The sequence below is a fragment of the Hyperoodon ampullatus genome, assembly GCF_949752795.1.
Source record: "Hyperoodon ampullatus genome assembly, chromosome: 18".
NCBI classification, from domain to species: Eukaryota; Metazoa; Chordata; class Mammalia; order Artiodactyla; family Ziphiidae; genus Hyperoodon; species Hyperoodon ampullatus.
The window spans coordinates 44,490,234-44,507,305 of record NC_136931.1 but is presented as its reverse complement, the minus strand read 5'-3'; the positions used below and the strand labels follow the sequence as shown (position 1 = coordinate 44,507,305).

General features: G+C 39.5%; 1 protein-coding gene across 1 annotated transcript in view; it reads right to left on the bottom strand.

Annotated features, from left to right (window-relative positions):
• Window positions 1-15,767, bottom strand: part of ZNF507 (zinc finger protein 507) — a gene marked incomplete at its 3' end in the record, with an annotated part of 36,272 nt that extends 20,505 nt beyond the window's left edge. The window contains exons 1-3 of the mRNA XM_079724383.1: window positions 13,633-15,767; window positions 12,082-12,199; window positions 8,358-8,472 (exon numbers count right to left, since the gene is read on the bottom strand). Coding sequence (XP_079580509.1) covers window positions 8,358-8,472; window positions 12,082-12,199; window positions 13,633-15,765 — 2,366 coding nt within the window. The 5' untranslated portion in view covers window positions 15,766-15,767. The remainder of the gene's footprint in view (window positions 1-8,357; window positions 8,473-12,081; window positions 12,200-13,632) is intronic.
• Window positions 15,768-17,072: the final 1,305 nt, after the last annotated feature.

Genomic DNA, 17,072 nt, shown 5'->3' with positions numbered 1-17,072 from the left:
AAAATTAGAACAAACTACTATTATACTACTATCTTGTTTATTCAAATATTCAATTTATTTATTTGCTGCACTTATTTTCTGAAATTATAGTTTACTTTTTTATTATCTGTATTCGTTCATGAAGGTGTAAATTCCATGATCACATGTTTTGTTGAGTCAGAAAAAGAACAGAAAGTCAATGCAGAAACCTGTGATATTGTGATTTATAATAATATGTATTTGGTCTTAGTCCCAGTTCTTGGCACAGGGCTCCTATAACCCATGGAATGGCCTAAGTGATGAGAGCAGTAAAGTCTTTTGTTATGTCAATGAGGTGACTTTTGGAAACCTCCTAGGTAAACTAAGGACTGGGGCTGACTGCCAGAGGAACCAACCATGTGATTAGAGGGTAGGAACTTTCAGTCCAGAGGAGAGACTGGAGATTGAGTTCAACCATCAAGGCCAATGATTTAATCAATGGTGCTTATGTAATGAACTCTCCATAAAAACCTAAAGGATGGTTCAGAGAGCTTCCGGGTTGGTGAACACATGGAAGGGCTGGCAGAGTGGCATGTCCAGAGAGGGCATGGAAGTTCCACCTCTCCAGAGTTTGCCCTCTGTACATCTTCATCCGGCTGTACACCTGTATCCTTTATAATATCCTCTCTAGCAAATTAAGCAAACCTGAGGAGGGAGTCACGAGAACCTCACTTACAGTTGATTTAAAACCTGATTTACAGTCAGCCAGTCAGAAGCACAGGTAACAACCTAGACTTGTGATTGGCATCTGAAGTAAAGGCAGTCTTGTGGGACTGAGCCCTTAACTGGTGGGATCTGATACTATCTCCAGGTAGAAAAGTGTCAGCATTGAATTAAATTTGCAGAACACTCAGCTAATATCTGCTGAGAATTGAGTTGCTTGGTGGTGTGGAAAACATCTGACATCGGAAAACCCAAGGTTTCTCAATCTGGCTAAAAAACGGACTGAATTTTTCTACAGGCTTTCTCCCATCGACAAAGGGTCAGTTACTTTAGTCCCAGAACCCCACAGAGATAAGGATGTGGTTAAACTGCCCTATTTCCTTGGCCTGGGGCCTTACTTGCACATTACTCCAGGTCTGATTCAATTAGGAACAACTGTCTTGAGAGGTTAGGCAGAGGAAAGCAGAACGTGGATGTCCTGCAATATTCGAGGTGTGACTTGAACATACGTGAAAAGACTGCAGTAGAAATTTTGCAATAGGGTTTGTCTTACCACATTCAATTAGTTTTCTATGCTTTTAAAGGAATAAATAACTAAGGCCCAGAGAAGTAGCCACTTCAAATTTTGTGATGAACCCAAGAACTCTTTATGCCACTGAGAAAAACAAACTCCTTTAGTTCATTCCTTCCAAACAAAACATATATTTTCCCTCCAAATTAAACTATGAGCTAAACTGTTTTCCTTAAAACAAACTGAAGTTTTTCAAAGACTTGAGATTTTCCCCAAGCCAACACAATTGACTAACGATTCAACATGCCTTCAGATTAAAAGAGATTTAAGAAGTCTGCAAGTATGGTGGAAGTGATGGTATGTGACTTCCAAGGGTAGGTCATAAAAGGTAATACAGCTTTTGCCTACTTCTTACCTAAGCATTCACTTTTGGAACTAGCACACCTGGAAAGTCCACGTGGAGAAATCATGTACGTGTTCCAGCTGAGGCCCCAGCCGACAGCCAGCATCAACCCCCAGACTGGTGAGGGAGCCTTCAGATGCCTGCAACCCCAGCCGTCTCAGCTCCAGCCTTCAAGCCTTCCCTCCCGAGCCCCAGACCTCACGGAGCAGACACAAGCCACCCCTATAGTGCCCTTTCTGAATTCCTGACCCACAGAATCCCTGAGCAAAATAAAAGAGTTTCACACCACTAAGTTGGAGGTGGTTTGGCATGCAGCAGCAGTACGGCTCACGAAGAGTTTTCTCTGGCCAAGCAGATACAGGCAGAACGGCATAGCTGACAGGAGCAAGGGTTCAAGCCCTGGCTCTGCCACTTCTGAGACCATGGAAAATTGTTCAGTCCTTCCAGCCTCTGTTTCCATATCTACAACACTGGGGTAGTAATATTCCTAAGTACTGGGCTGTCATGAGGATTAAGTGAGCTGACATATTGAGTACTTAGCACATTGCCTGGTCCATGAAAAATGTTCTAAAAAAATGTTAGCTATTATTATTACTGTTTGTAATATATTTATATTTATATAAAGACCAGACTTTTTACAATGACTGATCACACACAGGAGGCAACACTGTCATTCCAAATGTCATTTCCATTGCTTAAAACCTTTCTGGATTTTTTTTTCTTTTGATGTGGACCATTTTTTAAAGTCTTTATTGAATCTGTTACAATATTACTTCTGTTTTATGTTTTGGTTTCTTTGGCTGCGAGGCATGTGGGATCTTAGTTCCCCGACCAGGGTTCGAACCCACAGCCCCTGCACTGGAAGGCAAAGTCTTAACCACTGGGCCACCAGGGAAGTCCCTGGATTTTTTTTTTTTAAGATTTTTCTTTTACTTTTTGTGTCATATTAGAAAATCAGGATCATTAACACATAAGCACCCAGGCTTTTTGACCCAGTTGATGTGAATCCCTGAAAATCAGGGTCATTATTTTATAAGCACACATTTTTACCCCTCCCTTCATCATCTACCTTACTCACAAGGCTATTTAGAAAAATCAGCATCAACTTCAGAGTATAAAGACATAGAAGCCCTAACTACAAAGAAAAAGATTAATAAATTTGATTACATTAAAACTAGAAATCTCTGTTCTTCAAAAGACACCACTGAGAATAGAAAGGCAAGCCACAGTTTAGAAGATATGTGCAATATACATAATAGACAAAAATACTTGTATTCAGAACACATAAAGAACTGCTGCAAATCAGTCAGTAAAAGGCAGACCACCCAATAAAGAAATGTGCAGTTAACAAATGAAAAGATGCTCAACCTCTTAAATCATCAGGAAATGCAAATGAGAACCACAACAACATACACACCTACCAGAATGATCAAAATTCAAGACTGATAATACAAAGTGTTGATGAGGGTATGAACTGGTACAACCACTGTAAACTGGTATAACCATTTTGGATAACTGTTGACAATATCCACCAAACCTGAACATAGCACACCCTATTACCCACATATTACACTCCTAGGTATAAACCAATGGAAAAGGAACCATTTCATATATGCACCAAAACATATGTAAAAGAATATTCCAAATGGTGTTATTTACAATGGGGGAACATCTGGCAATAATCCAAATATCCATCAGTAGTACAATAAAAAAATAAATTGTGGTATAAGCTCACAATGGAATACTATACAGTAATAAAAAGGAATGCATTAGTTCTACACTGAATTACACACGATGATGTTGAGTGAAAGAAGCTAGAAATAGGGACTTGCCTGGTAGAGCAGTGGTTAAGAATCCACCTGCCAATGCAGGGGACACGGGTTCAATCCCTGGTCCGGGAAGATCCCACATGTCACGGAGCAACTAAGCCCATGCGCTACAACTACTGAGCCCACATGCCGCAACTACTGAAGCCCGTGAGCTGCAACTACTGAAGCCCACTTGCCTAGAGCCCGTGCTCTGCCACGAGAGAAGCCACCGCAATGAGTAGCCCCTGCTCATCACAACCAGAGAGAGCCTGCACGCACCAACGAAGACCCAATGTAGCCAAAAATAAAATAAATTCATAAAATAAAGAAGGTAGACATAAAAGAATATGTACTGTATGGTTTCATTTATATTAAGTTCACAAACAGGCAAAACTAATTTATGATGTTAGAAGTCAAGATGGTGATTACCTGGTGGGGAATAGGGGGAAGTTAGTGAGTGGAAGGGCCAAGAAGAGGGTGCTGCTGAGGAACTGGCAATGGTTTATTTCTTGGTCTGAGGAGTTACAAGGATGGGTTTACTTTGTGACCATTCATCAAGCTGTATGCTTTTAACTTACGCAATTTTCATGACATATACTGCCGTAAGTTATAAAGTCTATTTCAAAATTTTAAAGAGAGACAGAGACTTATCAATCAAATGCAATGTTTAGACCTCCTAATATAAACAAAATAACTCTAAAAGGATACTTTTGAAACATTTAAGGAAATATTGGGTATTTCTGGACTGGCTATTAAAATAGGATTTGTATTAAAAAATCAACATACATATCTGGGTAGCTCTTCTACTTAAGGAAGAATATTACTACATATTTATTTTCAAAATATAATAAACTTATAGAACCAGAGCCATTTTATAGATTAAAAAAACTGAGGTATACAGATAATTACCAGTCATTTACTGAGTAACTACTATGTGCCAGGTAGTCTGCTGAGTACTTCAGTCCAAAGACCATGTACTTCCCTCTGTCATGTTGTCCCTCCTACCCTCCGCTTTGCCATGTAGTTTTGGTACCTAAGTACCAATACAATTATGTTTCTAAGGGAAAATGGGTTCAATGCCACATAGTCAGGAGGAAACTTGGGAACCTGAGGAAAAGGTTTTGTTGTCCCATCTTCCATCTCTAGCCAGTCATTCACAAAGGTGGTATTGGGGGAAGGAAAGCCGGGGGAACTCTAGTACTGCAATATTAAACTAAACCGAAGACAATCCAATACCTGAAAATTCTGAATGGACCCTTTAGCAACTTTTGGGGTCAGTGTTATAAATATCAAGTATAACAATAACTGGTATGTGGTTTACTCAGAATGTTCCTTAATAAAGCACTGAAAAACAAAGTCTGCTGCATTTGGTAGGACTGGGATGGGATGATGCTTTTTTCATCTTTCCCTGTCCTAGCATGGGAATGAAAAACAGCTCTCTTCCTTCTGCAATGAGGACAGGGTTTCTGAGATGACCTCATGACTTCATGAGCAGAAGAAAGGAACCAGGCCCTTCAATGCTCCAAGTAACATGCTCGGTGCTTAATACATATAATCTCATTCAACCCTCCCCAAAATTTATGAGCTGGGCAGTATTCTCACCAGGTTCATATGGGAAAGGAGGGTTAGCTTAGGATAACATCCCCAGGGTCACCCGGTTGGGCAGAGGTGGTGTATGGTCCAGGCCTGAGACTAGAGCACGAGTGCTCCCCAAGACGCTGAGTCGCCTCCAAGGCAGTCAACACAGAACGGGGACCTCAGCTGTGACAGTATTTCTGCCTGGGTACAGCATCTCTCTTGTTAAAAAAAAACAAAAAAAACTAATAAGCTTCCTGTCCACGAACAGAATTACTCTGTTTCCCAAATGATGAGAGGTCAACGTCTTTTTGTGTGTATGGTTAGACAATGAATCAGTGAGAAGGGATAAGGATAAAAACTGGGCCCAATAACTATTAGACAGCTACCATTTATGGGGTGCTTATTATGTGCCAGGATCTTACATATGGTATTTAATTTAGTCCTTACAACAGTCCTGTAAAGCAGGTGTCTTAATTATCCGCATTTTAGAAATGACAAGGCCAAGCATAGAGAAGTGAGACAGTTTGCCCAAGGGCACAAATGCCATAAGTCAGAGAGCTCAGATTCAGTCCCAGGACTATGTGCTCCCAGAGCCAGGGCTCTGATACATGAAGCTATACTGCCCAGATCACACGAATGGTCTCAGTGAAGGACCAGTATGGCAACATAAAAGCAAAGGCAAGAGAAAAGAATAGTTATCAATACTGCAGAAACAGGCACATAACAGGCACATTAAACACACACAATCAACCTGTTCTGCCCTCATGCAAAGACTACATGTGGTGTAGCGAAGCACTCTCACTCTATAAGAAATTTATCACTGCTACTTGTGAGCATGTTTCTTTACAAAAAGTAGGGAATCAGAAATGCAGGGTAGGCACCCTGAGAAAACAAGTCTCAACTCTGACCATAAGTGTACTAAGCAGCAGAACTGAGTGAAGCACAAATGAAATAAGCCAGAAAAACGACTGTGATTAAATTAGATATCAAGAAGGCTGTGCTTCCTAGCTAACTAAGCTTAAGGCAAACAGTATGTGACAATGAAGAGAAAGTCCCAGAAACATACTGGAATAGAACATGTTAATCCATAATGCTCTGTAGACGGCAAATCCCACGAAGACAAAGAAGGATAAGTACTTAAGGTACTTAAAGAAGGTTAAAAGAAGAGTCACAAGATTCGAAAGTTGGAAAATAAGTCTTACGTGAAAGGTAATAATTACATGGAGGGGTTGGTATGACAACATTTTTTCTAAGGCACTCAGGCCAAACCCAGTGAGACAGTGTGAATAAATTTGGAAAATAACATACTGAGACTTCTCTGATGTAACAGGAAGAAGATTCTCACAGGATGTTGCCCACTGGAAGGAAGTCCCTAGGACAACTTGCAACCAATCCTATGAGTGTGAATATTTTAAGGACATGAGAAAACATAATCCCTAAAATAGCAGAAGCTATCAAAATGAGTCTTTTAGCTTAAGACTAATCTATTCAGGTGGATGTGAAACCCTCTTCTACAGAACCAGAATCAATCATTAACCTCTTTCAAAAATTTATCATAATTGTATATTTGAGAGTTTACTTGTTCATTGTCTAAAGCTTCAAGATGGCAGGGATGATACCTTTTTTCTTTTTTCTTTTTGTCCTCTGTGAAATCTGGGCCACCATCAGGATGGGATGATACCTTTTTATTGTGACCACAGTCTAAGAGTCTAACACAGCCCCTGGAACATAATATTTGCTCAATAAATATTTCTCAGTGAATTTCAACGAACAGTCTAGTTCTAGACCCAGAGAATGTTATCATATTCTTGCCTGGATTACATGGTATGTCATTAAATTTAAGAACAGACACCTGAAATATAAAGATAAGGCTTTCTCCTCATATCAGATGAACTAGTGTCCTCCATTTCCATCACGCTCTCCTAAATATTTCCTAGTGTAAATGATAAATGATACATGTTAAATACTACCTAGCACGCTTCATCTACAATGTATGGCATTGAGCTATTGTTAATAATGGTTAATGGCCTTAATTATATTCAGGGGAAAAAATCTTTCTTAGCAATCCCAGTTTTAAACATATTTGAAATAAAAATAGAGACAATGACACAACATCAAACAGCTTCCATGGAGCTATAAAACTTTTTGCAAAGAGATACACTGCCTGCAAAGTGATTATATATAAGTTTGCTGGTTAGCGAATTAAGTGTGTATTAAATATTTAAAACCATATACATATATATATATAGAGAGAGAGAGAGAGAGCCACACTATGGGATCAGACAATGGCATTTTAAGGCATAGTCTGTCAGGTTTTCATTTAGATATTAATACAGTAACTTTCCCACAGGGACCTGTGTCATACCTGTAAAACCTGGGGAGAGTGTTAAAACACGAATCAAATTTTGTTAAGGGGTTAAAAGAGCTCATGCCACTGCCTAGCACTCACTATTGGTTATGGTGACTGGTTTAACTCTGAGTGGAAGCTTGATGTTCCCTTACAGCTGCAAGTAGAACAAATTGCTCTGTGACAGCTGGGCAAACTATGCAAAAATATCTGCATCTTTACTATACTTAAACAACAAGCAGTTTATTCTCAAGGGGCAAAGTTTATTTAAGAAGTAATTATTTCTATTTATCAGCCTATCTTGATCAACTGAGAATGCCTATATTTTCTGAATACATATTAGAATTGGCTTTTGTAAAAAAATCAAGTGACAAAATTAAATTAAATCACCTTACTCTACACGATAGATTTATTTTCAAAAACAGAATCTTTCATAGGGAATTTTATTGCTTTTAAGTTTTAAGAATCTTTTGCTGGAATATTGAGTACTTAACTGCCAAATTATTGAAATGTGCTCTAAGCACTGAAAACTGCTATGATAGTTTATACCCACATGAAACTGACGGATATAGACATCTTCTTATATTGCAACTAGACAAAATCTAGTCAAAAATAAACCTAGGGGGCTTCCCTGGTGGCGCAGTGGTTGAGAGTCCGCCTGCCGATGCAGGGGATATGGGTTCGTGCCCCGGTCCGGGAAGATCCCACATGCCGCGGAGCAACTGGGCCAGTGAGCCATGGCCGCTGAGCCTGCGCTCCGCAACGGGAGAGGCCACAACAGTGAGAGGCCCGTGTACCGCAAAAAAAAAAAAAAAAAAAAAAAAAAATAAGCCTATCATTCTAAGACTCAAGCTTAAAATTCACATTCTTTAACAAAGTAAGCAATACTCATGAAACCAGGAAGTGAAGGTTTCTTTGTGCTTAACCTATGTTTAAACAACTGCTATGAATTTTGAATTACTTCTACTTTTTTCTTTACTACAGAGTATTGTAACACAAGTATTAAAACTCTAGGATCATCACACTTACCTATAAGGCTTATCAGAGTTATGGATTCGTCTGTGGTTTCTGACACCAACGTACGTTGTACTTGTATAATCACATACATCACATCTATACTGTTTCTGGACCGAAGACTTATTCCCTGGACAAAGTATTTCATAGTTTTAGTGATGTGCTTTGATTAGATTAAAATGACAGCATTTACATTCCATTGTAAACGAGTATTTATACCACACAGTACTAACATTTCAATGAAGGCTTTCTCACTGTTTAATAAAGTTAACAAGTTTGAATGTAGCTTTACAGGTTCTCCTACATCTGCACTATCAGTGGATATAAAGTGAATATCATCTGATCTGTAAACATAGATACATTGGGTTAGCTTCTACATAACCTTGTACAAAATTCTAAAATATAATGAACCTGATGCCAGCTGCCCTGCTGATTGTGTAGCAGGTGACTTAACCAGAGATACACTGTTAATTTGAAAGGTGTTAGTCTAATCAATATTGGATAAATTGTCTTAAGGAAACATTGATTTGCCAACAAGCTGTAATTTAATACTACAATACAACATTATAAAGTATGGCTACAAAGCATATCTAACAAACTCAATATAAAAAGCCCAAAGCTTTTTCACTCTGTAGGTTTCCTTTGTTTATAACTGTCAGCTATCAAAGCAACAACAGAAGGGAAAGCAATGGCAAAGTATTAAGTGCTATTTAATGTAGTATAATTATACCTAGTAAACTGACAGCTTACAAGGACTAACATGAATACGCAGCTCTCCGAAATCCAGGAAACATGGATCCATGGGAACAGGCCTTGTCACTAAACTCACTCTAAAACAACAGGGCTGGGGAATTCAAATCAGGGTAAGCTTGAGGCAGTACAAGCAGAATGAGTTGATCATAGGAAACTGTTCCTGAAGATATTCAGTGATTTATTTACGCTTCTGTCAGCACAAAGTCCACAGCCTATTCATAGCCTGACTGCTTTATATTCAGAAACAAAGCAAGCATAGAAGCTGAAGAACAAGGCACGACAGGAAGAAAGCTTAGGTAGAACACTAGCACACACTGCATAAAAGTAAAATTGGTGATACAAAAGAAAACCCACATGGAAATTTTAACAAAGAAAATCCTTAGGTTAAATTTAAGCTTTCTAAAATTGAAAATTTCTTTTGCTAATAACTACTTTTGCCAGGCAGAACAAAATGTCCTGATTTCCTGGTATAAATCTGTAACATTAATACACACACTAATCATAATTATAATCTAAGTATTGCTCTTAATTGGTAGGTTAAAAACCTGGACTTGATAAGTGGCACTGCTCCAGATACAGTTAAAAAAAAAACTATGAAAAAATGAAGTGTGAAATATTGGGTAATGGTTTTGTGTGAGAAATATTACAGATCAATGACAACTAATAAAAATGACAGATGGAAAAACTTAATATAGCACAGAATGAGAGCCTGTGCTACTTCAAGCAACTGTTTCCAATAGAAAGAATATTGGATTTAAATTTCAAAAACTTGGGTTTAGTCTCTGCTCTGCCACTTAGTACCAATGTGATCATGGGCAAATTATTCCACCTCCTGAGGACTCAGTTTATTCATCTACAAAATGGAAATACTGGAACCTCCCAGCATGGTGTGGTAAGCCCAGGAGCATGCTGTACTCCTCCTTCACCTCAGTCTGTATGTTACCTGCATGTCTGTGTCAAGTCTGACCCATCACTAGCTGGAGACTCCCTGAGGGTAGGGATCTGCCTGTTTTGCTTACACAGAATCCCCAGGACTTGGCAAATTATAGATTTACAATAAAGAACAATTTAATTAAATTTCATGAAGAAACATCATATGAAAGTGCTTTGCCCAGAGCTCTCAGAGCACCTGTGGTGTTTGCTGACATACCTGTCAGTACAGTTTTGTGTTCCTCACTGGGCTGGGTACCTCGAAGGCAGTGACACCTCCACCGCACTCCAAGCACCTAGCACAGTATCCAGCTCAAGATGGGCACTCCACGCCTTCTGGCAGAACAAATGTCTGAGGTACATTGGATCTCTGAGTCAAAAACGTGCCACAAGTTATCTGTGCTATTGTGATGGATGAAGACTGGGAGCCACAGAAGCATGCATCTCCCCTCTTGCTTAATTAGTCTATTAAAGGGTTAAAAAAGTTTTGATAAACATGAATTATTTTTTTCTTCTTTGTGAGCTAAAAACTTGTTCTTTGGCCTGAAAACTAGATTTTGAGAGATCTAATACCGAATCAATAAAGTATCAGTATAGATGTAAGTACGCAGGAGGTTATCAGCCGTCTGAATTGTTACACTACCACGACAGAGAACAGCAAATAGAGCCAAGTGGGGATGTGGGGGTGGGGAGGAGAGGCATGGCAAGCAATTTAAAATCCATACGTGTAGCCTTAAGAAACAGAGCATGCGCCACAAAGAGAGGCTGCAAAATGGAATGTGGTGGATAGATGCTAATGCCATGAAGCTCAAATTGGTTATTTTAATTTTGAGCTGACATTTCAATATTTTTAATTCAAAGTGTGCGTTTTAATTTGTTAACCCATTTGGCCAGTTTTAAATTATTGTTTTTAGAGATGGTGCTAGAAAAGACATATTCTACCGCTGGCAGTAACCACAGGTGGTGCCACTGAGTGAGTAGTACTTACTTTATTCCTTCATTAGGGATTTATGGCCCAAAGATATCAAATGTTTTAATGTCTCCTTTAAAGGGGATATGGAAACATAATGAATTAAAATAAAAGGAGGCATTTAGGGCTATTTTGTAAAAGGGAAACAAAACAGTTTAACTCAGCCATCTATGGCAGGAACAGATGCTATGTCATAAACTCCTTTTGTTTTGGATAGTTCTACAGGGATGACATCTGTTTGACAAGGGAACTTTGGTGCTGCAGTGGTATCAAAATCAGTTCTTTCAGAAACATTCTAGAATCAGTTTTGCTTTCTGGGGTATAATTTATTGAAACATTATGGTAAAACACTTTACTCTGCAGTTGTTCCTAACTTTAATTCTTAGGAAATCTAAAAAGGAAAGTCAGTCCAGTATATTTTACTTCCCATAAACACTATGTACTACACTTGAGACATTTAAAGTATATCAATTTAAGTGAGCTGATGCAAGGAAGCACAGCTTATTACGCTTTAATTCTCTGGATGTGGCATCCACCTTTTCATGGAACTCTAATTAAATCTTTTGATTCTAATATTCCTATTAGCAGAAACTCGGCCGACTGGTACCTAACCAGTATATAAAAACAGCCTGTGTTGTTTTTTTAAACAGTGCAGATGAAATCTGGCAGTTGCACTTGGATAAGAATAAGATCACAGCAGGAAGCCTCAGTTAAAGAATGAGGTGGGGGCCTACCATCTGCAAAAGCTACATTCTCAGTGGGTCAACTGGTATTGAGAGAGGAAAGGAGGCTTTCTTTCCGTGCTGCAGCTTCCCTGGCTTGCTGGCATGTCATCTCAGCGTTTCTGCTGTACTTGGCTCTTATAGGACAGCATACATTGCAGAGTGTATCTACCTATACAGTTGAGGCTGAGTACTTACTAATATAGTACTTCATTTAGTACTCAGAGATAAGATTCACTCACACAGTTTAAAAACAGAGGCGAATAGATGGAGCTTTAGTCCTGAAAATAGCCCACATGACAATGAAGGGCATTTTTTACTTCATATGATAATCAATATCGTCTATACAAAAAAATGCAGATACCTTCCTGAACACATTTTCCATCAGTTTTATCACTGGAAATTCTTGACTCATTAGAAGTCGCTATTGACAAGGTATCTGGAAGACTGTGTTGCTCTCTCTCATGGTTCCTTAGTTGACTCTAAAAAATTGAGAGAAATTAATATGTAATTTTCAATAAACATACTTACACAGTTACTAGGAGGCTGTAGAAGGAGTTAAACTGCTTTCGTGGCCTAGTACCTAGAACACACTACCAATATTTAAAAATCAAACATGTTAAGATTACTTGAAACATTTGACAGCTTATGGAAAGAAATACACTGAGGAAAACACAATCTTATCAAAAAGGCAGTTCCTCTTTTCACATTCTCTGAAAGGAAGCCACCACTGTCTTAGGGAGTGCTTATGCACGGCATGTGTATGCCTCCTGAAACACTGGTGAGCCCAGGGGAAAGAGCAGAGTGTTCAGAATAACTCAGTACTTTCACAAAAATAAATCCATTCAGTTAACTTCTGCACTTCAGCTGATTTCTGCCATTAAATATCAACTAAATTTGTAAAAGAGACTTAGTTGGAACTGCGACTCCAAGGACATCTCCCTCCTTACACCCACCCCCATGAATCAAGAGTGCAGCAGCAAAAGCAGCTCCTGGAACCTGCCTTTGCAGCCCATGTGAACGGCTACTTGTCCAGTGGCCAGAGGCCATTCCAGAATTTCATGAGAGCAATCCAAGAGGTGGTGAATCTCACACTCAAAGGCTTTTTAATTCCTGCTTAACTGTTTACTACCAGCTGGACCCCAACTCTGGCTAATCTGAGAAAAAAGTCGACATCCCAGTTAGCCCTTTACAATACACTTTTCCCCCCCCCAAACAGTCAACTGGCATATTGAAGAAAAGTTCTAAACCAATGATTCAATGAACACAAGTTGCCTTTACAAAACAGTATTTTCATACTGGTCGTTGGTTTTAGGTAGCACTTAAAATGAAAATCACGGTCAAAGTAATCCTTGAAAGTACTGTAAACTTCCCATAAAATATAACATACATGGCTCTATTTCCACTGTGCTGTCTTTCATTAAGTCCCATACAGTCCATTTTTGCTTGTGGTAGGATATAAATCACTGTCGGTTGGTTGTGTAGCAGATGAAGTGAATGACTTGCACTTTGGGGCCACGTAAGATGAAAAATAGGTATTTTTTTGCATCAATCACATAGGGTTAAACCTGTGTTAAGTCAAATGTGTGTACAATGTTCCTCCACTGTAATTCCCTTGCACTTTAAAATCAACACACTTTAAAATTTAAAGATATACACATGGAAACATTAAACCAATAAACACAGGGCCTGTTAAGGAGGTGGCAGGCAGGGGGAAAAAGTCCTACACCAGACGACCCAGACTTCAGTCCCAACTTTAATACTAATTAGTTGGGATCCCATGGGCAGATTACCAAATTTTCTGGGGCTCAGTTTCCTTACCTATAAAATGAGGTGGGTGGACTGTATCTACAAAGCTCCCTCCATGCTCTAAAATTCTAAGGTTCTCTGAATGATTTCATGAACCAATGCTTACCTTATAATGGAAGGATTCTTCACACTGCTTGCACTGGTATATCCTTGTTTTACAGTGGTTGATCATGTGGCTCTCCAGGTCTTTGCTGTTGTCAGCTATGTGCTCACAGATAGGACACTGATAGGGCTGTCTCTGTCGATGGACTCGCAAGTGCTGCTTGATGTAGCCCTTGTTACCGCTGGTGTAGTGACACAGGCGGCAGCGGTAGGGCCGGTCAGCATTTGGGATGTACTCCACGACATTGCTTCCTGACAAACTTGTATCACTGCTGGGTTGGCACTGGGCATTATCCTGCAATTCTTTCAAAATGTCATCATCGGAAGCATTTTGGTCTGTCCTTTCCCTTAATTTTTCAATCACGGTGAGTAAGGACATGCTGATGCCTGTCTTAACTTGCCCACCTGACAACTCCTGCCTACCCTCTGGGAGTGCTACTAAGGTAGAGCTGCTTTGGTTGAAACCAGTCAATCCCTCTGAAGAGTTTTTAAGTGGTGACATCATTTTAGAATATGCTGCCAATGTACCATCTACTTGCCTTTGTCCAGTGTCTGGATCTAAAAGCTTTATATTCCCATAGTGCCCAAGGTTGGCTCGTGTTAGCTCTGCAGCTCTTATAGGCATGGTGACCAGGGCTTCTGCAGCTAATGAGTGTAGTCTGAGAGACTCAGAATTTGTCCTTCTTCGGCCTGGTGGGGCATTCTCATCAGTAGCCAGTCCTTTACTTATTAACTCACTGTCTTTCTTCTCTGCATTGCTCCAGCCTATGATCAGCCCCCCAATATCGACAGTGCATTTATCAGCATGATAGACTTCATCTCTTCCTTCACATCCAATCTTGGCTTCTGTCTGGCTCAGGTTTTTCCCCTCTTCAATTTCAGCATTCATGAGGAAATGTTTCTGCGAAAGAGTCTCTTCAGCACTTGGAAGACGCTCCACTATCACATTAACATGACCTTTTTTATTTGGGCTACTGCTAATGATTTTCTGTGCTGATGAAAGTAGGCTATCAGCAACCAGGTTCTCCTCTGCATCCGAAATCACCTCCAGCATTTCTTCCTCATTAGGGTCAAGGGTAACTGACTGACTTAGATGAACAGCCCCTTCCACACTCTGTTCTAAAGGAGACGAAGATGATAATGGTTCTGAGCTGCAAATCTGCACTTGTACTGATGGCCCGTTGTGGATACTCAGTTCATTGTCTCCAATTGCAATGACTACTGCGTGGACCCCACCAGGTGCAGCGGCCACTGAAGAATCCAGCAAACCCAGGGGCTCATTTTCATTTTCAAAGATTGGATAGGAGCAATCAACCTCCCCAGCATGTTTCCAAGCATGTGTTTTCAACATTCTCTGCTGGCCACAAGTGTAACTACAAAACAAGCATCGATACATGCCATACTGTTCATAGGCATACCACTTCCTCCTACCCATTTCTGCCACAGATGCCGTTTGGATGGTATGAGTCTGTGGGCCGTCCACACTTACTGGGATGTCAGGAATGGTTTCATTAATTCTTCCTGAGGTCCTCTGACACAAAGAGCTGGTGGGGCTTACGCATTGCTGGGCTTTGGATTGAGTGTGACTGTTGGCATCATTTTCGTGGTCATTCACCACGTGAGCTTCAAGCTCCTCTTGGCTTTTAGATGTAATATGGCACTCTGCGCACATTAGTATCACTTCATTCTGCTGACCGTGCTGCTTGATATGATCTTTTAACACAGAAAAAGATGATGACAGAAACTTACAAAGGCTACACTGGTAAGACATAGCCTTCCCATCGTTCTGGGCAAGAGAGTCAGGGGTAAATTGTATTTGTGACATCTCAGCCCTTCTATTATCAGCAGCAGGTGACTGGGTTACTTTAGCTGGAACCTCACAAGATTCTTGACTTTCAAGAGAGTGTGTTGCAGCACTTGAACGTGACCGTTTTTTGCCAATTAAAAGACATTTTTGTGACTTTTCATGTTCCACTATCTTGCTTAACTTCTGAATAACATGGATTAATGGATCTGTTTTAGCTTTTCTTTTTTCATCAACTTCCAGTGATGAACTGATGACAGTTTTGGCAGTCAACGTAGCTTCCTGTTTCCCGATACCTGGCACCAACATGGCGACACTGCTGCTTTCTTCCATATCTAAAAAGGAGAATATATGACAGAAAGAATCACCAGGTTACAGGATCATTACAGGCATATAATTCAGGAAATCTAAACTACTCTTTGATTTAAGCTAATCTAAGTATTTTCTAACCTGGGAGTTCCATATCAATATACCTGGCTATCCTCAACAGAGACTTAAATTGCTTACAATTTTTCTTTGGAATGCTGTCCCCTATCAAGACTGATGATTGAGATGTTTCCATCCTTCATTTCTTTCTTTGGAAATGCCTTTAACAATCTACATCTCCTTTTTTCTTCACTTTCTTTCCCCTAGACATCTAGCTGGACCTAATCAGTACTCCTTCTCTTTTGCACAGTGCCAGAAAAAAAAAAAAAGACTGCTATTCCATTATCAAAGGAATACAGCCACTCCCAGGGCGTGTGGAACCACCTCAAGTTATTATGAAATACTATTCTGTAAAGCCAACACATGATTGATACAATTCTTGGGAGACAACTTCTTACACCAAATATAATTGTGGTTTTATTACTAAAAGCATGTTTTTGTTTTTGTTTTTTCTCCCTAGATCTTTGGAATTGTGAAAATATGGGCATGTAACCTATTGTAAAGGGCACAGTGTATTTTGAGAAGTATTATGCAAATGAAACTAAATAAAAGCAATGATCCAGTTCCTTTTTTTTTACTTCCTTTCATTTATTTTCCTGAAGATAAACCACAAACTATGCTGTGGTTTTTTCTGGAGGTCATATTAGTGGTCAACTATTACTCATACACATACATTTTTTTTTCTGAAAGGGAAAGAGGCATCGGAGAAGGAAAATATTGATATCCTAGTCGTGTTTATGTATAAAAAAAGCACAGAGGCCTTAAAAAAGTCATTTCCTACAGGTTATCTGTAGGTTCTAGTAATGTGCTATGGCCGAGGAAGTCATTAACATAACAGGCTTATCTTTCAGCCTAAATCTTGAATACTCTACTTCCTGGCAGTACTTTCATTTCAAACATTTCCTTTGGCTTAAAGTGAGATTAATTTGTTGACTTGGATCACGTTTTTAAGTTTAGGCTTTTTTCCAGCAACAAGTTTTGTTTTTCCACATTTTAGGTGCAGTCTGGAATCTTACTCACAACATTCAATAAATGCCAGCAAAATTTCTAGTGGCACTAGCTATAGACCAAAGATCATACTATTCTTAAACCTCAGTCACAGGCTCTGAATTCTCTTCAGGAGGCGAATCATGGCTCCTCTTCCCTCAAATGGCTTAATCAACATATAGGGGCCCTTTAGCCACTGCCAAAATCATATCTAAACTCCTGCAAGA